Below are 2,462 nucleotides of genomic sequence, written 5' to 3' on the forward strand. Positions count from 1 at the left end.
TATATCTTCACTAAATAAAGTAATTATTGCTTTAAGGGCTGACAACCCAATATGAATTATCCTTTACAAACTGAAGAAGAAACAGCTTTCCATACAGATGAGATTAACCACATATTGTTACAATTTGATACAGAACAGAACTCAGTATTTCCTAGGAGTCTTCACTGGGAGAAGACTTATAATGCTGCACCAAACTTGTATTTCTTCTCTGTTTTGTTCCAAGCAAACTTATCCTGTGTTCATTGTACTTGTAATGCCACTATTTAAATTATAATAGAGCTACTCCTGTATACTTGTCCTGTAAGCTTTTCCAGAAAAATAACTGAATTTGAGGTCTATTTGAGGACCTTCATTGCAAATGATTGACCATTATTGCACGGATATAAAAAGATTATGGGATTTGAAATTCTGATTACTACCCTGGAAAGACCCAGTTAAAGTAAGGTGAGACTTGTTACCCCAAATGTTCAACTAACCAAAGATGTGGGGGAAATGATGAGTCTCCTGAAATCACCTTTGTGCCTGTGATCTCTACAATTACTGTTTGTAGTTTCTGGTAAGTTTTGCAGGAGGTGGAATTAGAGTGGTCAGGAAACCAGCCACTTATGAAGCAGTAAAATGGTGTGAGAATGACAGGCATATATAGGCCCTATTACTGTAGAGAATTGCCTATCAGATCCACTTGAGCTACCTCTTTTATCATGTGTCTTCAAATACTATTTTTTTTCCTTCAGGTTCCTGAAAACAAGCCACTGGAGGCTATAAATTTAGCTATTGAGGCCGGGTTCCGTCATATTGATACTGCATATGTGTACCAAACTGAAAAGAATGTAGGACAGGCTATTCAAAGCAAGATTGCTGCTGGCATTGTGAAGAGAGCAGACATGTTCATCACTATAAAGGTAATTTGTGCTTGAGTATACAGATTAATTGAAATGTGATATAAGCAAAAGACATTTGATTGGCTCATTAATTGGTGAAATATATATTCTGGCACAACTCTTACATGCATACAATCCATTAATGAGTTCAGCATGAAAAGCAGAAAAAGATCACGACTTCTTTCTATTTACAACACAAAGCTCAAAGTCCTTTCCTTTTCTGAGCCTCAATTCAAAGCATTGAACTTTAGCATGGGGTGTGATTTTAGATAAACTGTGAAACTTTCTCTATCTCCCGGACAGCTTTGTAAAATCTTTTGTATTTCAAATACTAATTTTTACCTTTAAGTATTGAAAAGCAGGAAAAAAAGAACTTTCACATTAAAGATTGGTAGGAAGACCTACAGGGTAAACTAACTTGGGCCCATGGGGGCATGAAGAGCGTGCATGGGCTGGAACTAGATGCCCTACATATATGTAGCAGATGTGCAGCTTGGTCAACATGTGGGTCTTATACCAATGTGAGTAGAGGCTGTCTCTGACTCTGTCCCCTTCTTCTAGCTAGGGTCCTTTGTGGGAGATCCTATCAGTGGGAGAGGATGCCCATAGTTAGTCTTACCCTGACTTGAGATGCTAGGGTAGGTTGGTACCCCTTGGGGGCCTCCTCTTCTCTGAGAAGAAGGAGAGAGAGGAATGGGGGGAGGGAAGCATGAGCATGGGAAGAGAGAAGGAAGGGGGCTGAGATCAGGCTGTGAAGTGATTAAGTAAAAAAAAAAAGATTAGATAGTTATAGTTCATTTCCTTGTGTCCATCAGACCTTAAAATGTCACTTTGCTTTTGTTCACTGACAAAAACACTGGGCTATTAATTTTTTTGGTATTAGAAGAATGGATCACGTAATTAGATTAAAATTGTTTTCTAATCGTTGTGAGATATAATCTAGAGAAAGAACATGATTAGTACTTGGTAGGAGGTTTACCTTTAAGAAAATTTCTCTCATTTTATAAAGATTGAGAACAAATTTATAATCATGTTTATAAGTGAGATTAGTAGAAGCCTTTCAACAAAAGAAATTTTACGTCTTATGATCATGTTTCTATATAGTACAAAATATATCAGTATTAGGTAAAATAAAACCTTCATATTTGAATAATATACTAATCCCAGATTACTTCCATTCTTTCATGTAAGTAGCTTTGGTGCACTTTCCACAGACCAGAGTTGGTTCAACCTAGTTTGGAAAAATCATTGGAAAACCTTCAGCTGGACTATGTTAACCTCTATATTATTTATTACCCAGTACCAATGAAGGTAAGCAATTTGAATGATAAGACTTAATCAACTTGCCATTTTTTTCTGGATGACCAAGATATGGTTCTATTATATTTTCCTGTACACTCAATTTTTATGTTATGCAGTTTGCTCAAAGTACATTATACAAAATGCCATAAAATGGGAAACCCAAGAAATTTCTAGAATTATAGACTGAAAAAATAATCTTCAAAAATTTCACTGCTTAAGCATTCCTTATATTGTGTTAGTAGATACTTCAGTATTGTGCTTTTTCTTCTTTTGGCATTG

At 35.9% G+C, this 2,462-nt stretch overlaps 1 protein-coding gene across 1 annotated transcript in view; it reads left to right on the top strand.

The window, feature by feature from the left end:
• LOC129675507 (aldo-keto reductase family 1 member C13-like) overlaps positions 1-2,462 on the top strand; it is an 11,117-nt gene that overhangs the window by 539 nt on the left and 8,116 nt on the right. The window contains 2 exon segments of the mRNA XM_055605487.1: positions 735-902; positions 2,076-2,217. Of these exon segments, the coding sequence (XP_055461462.1) occupies positions 735-902; positions 2,076-2,217 (310 nt within the window).

Source organism: Psammomys obesus, unplaced genomic scaffold (genome assembly GCF_907164565.1).
Source record: "Psammomys obesus unplaced genomic scaffold, mPsaObe1.curated_primary_1811, whole genome shotgun sequence".
Taxonomy (NCBI): domain Eukaryota; kingdom Metazoa; phylum Chordata; class Mammalia; order Rodentia; family Muridae; genus Psammomys; species Psammomys obesus.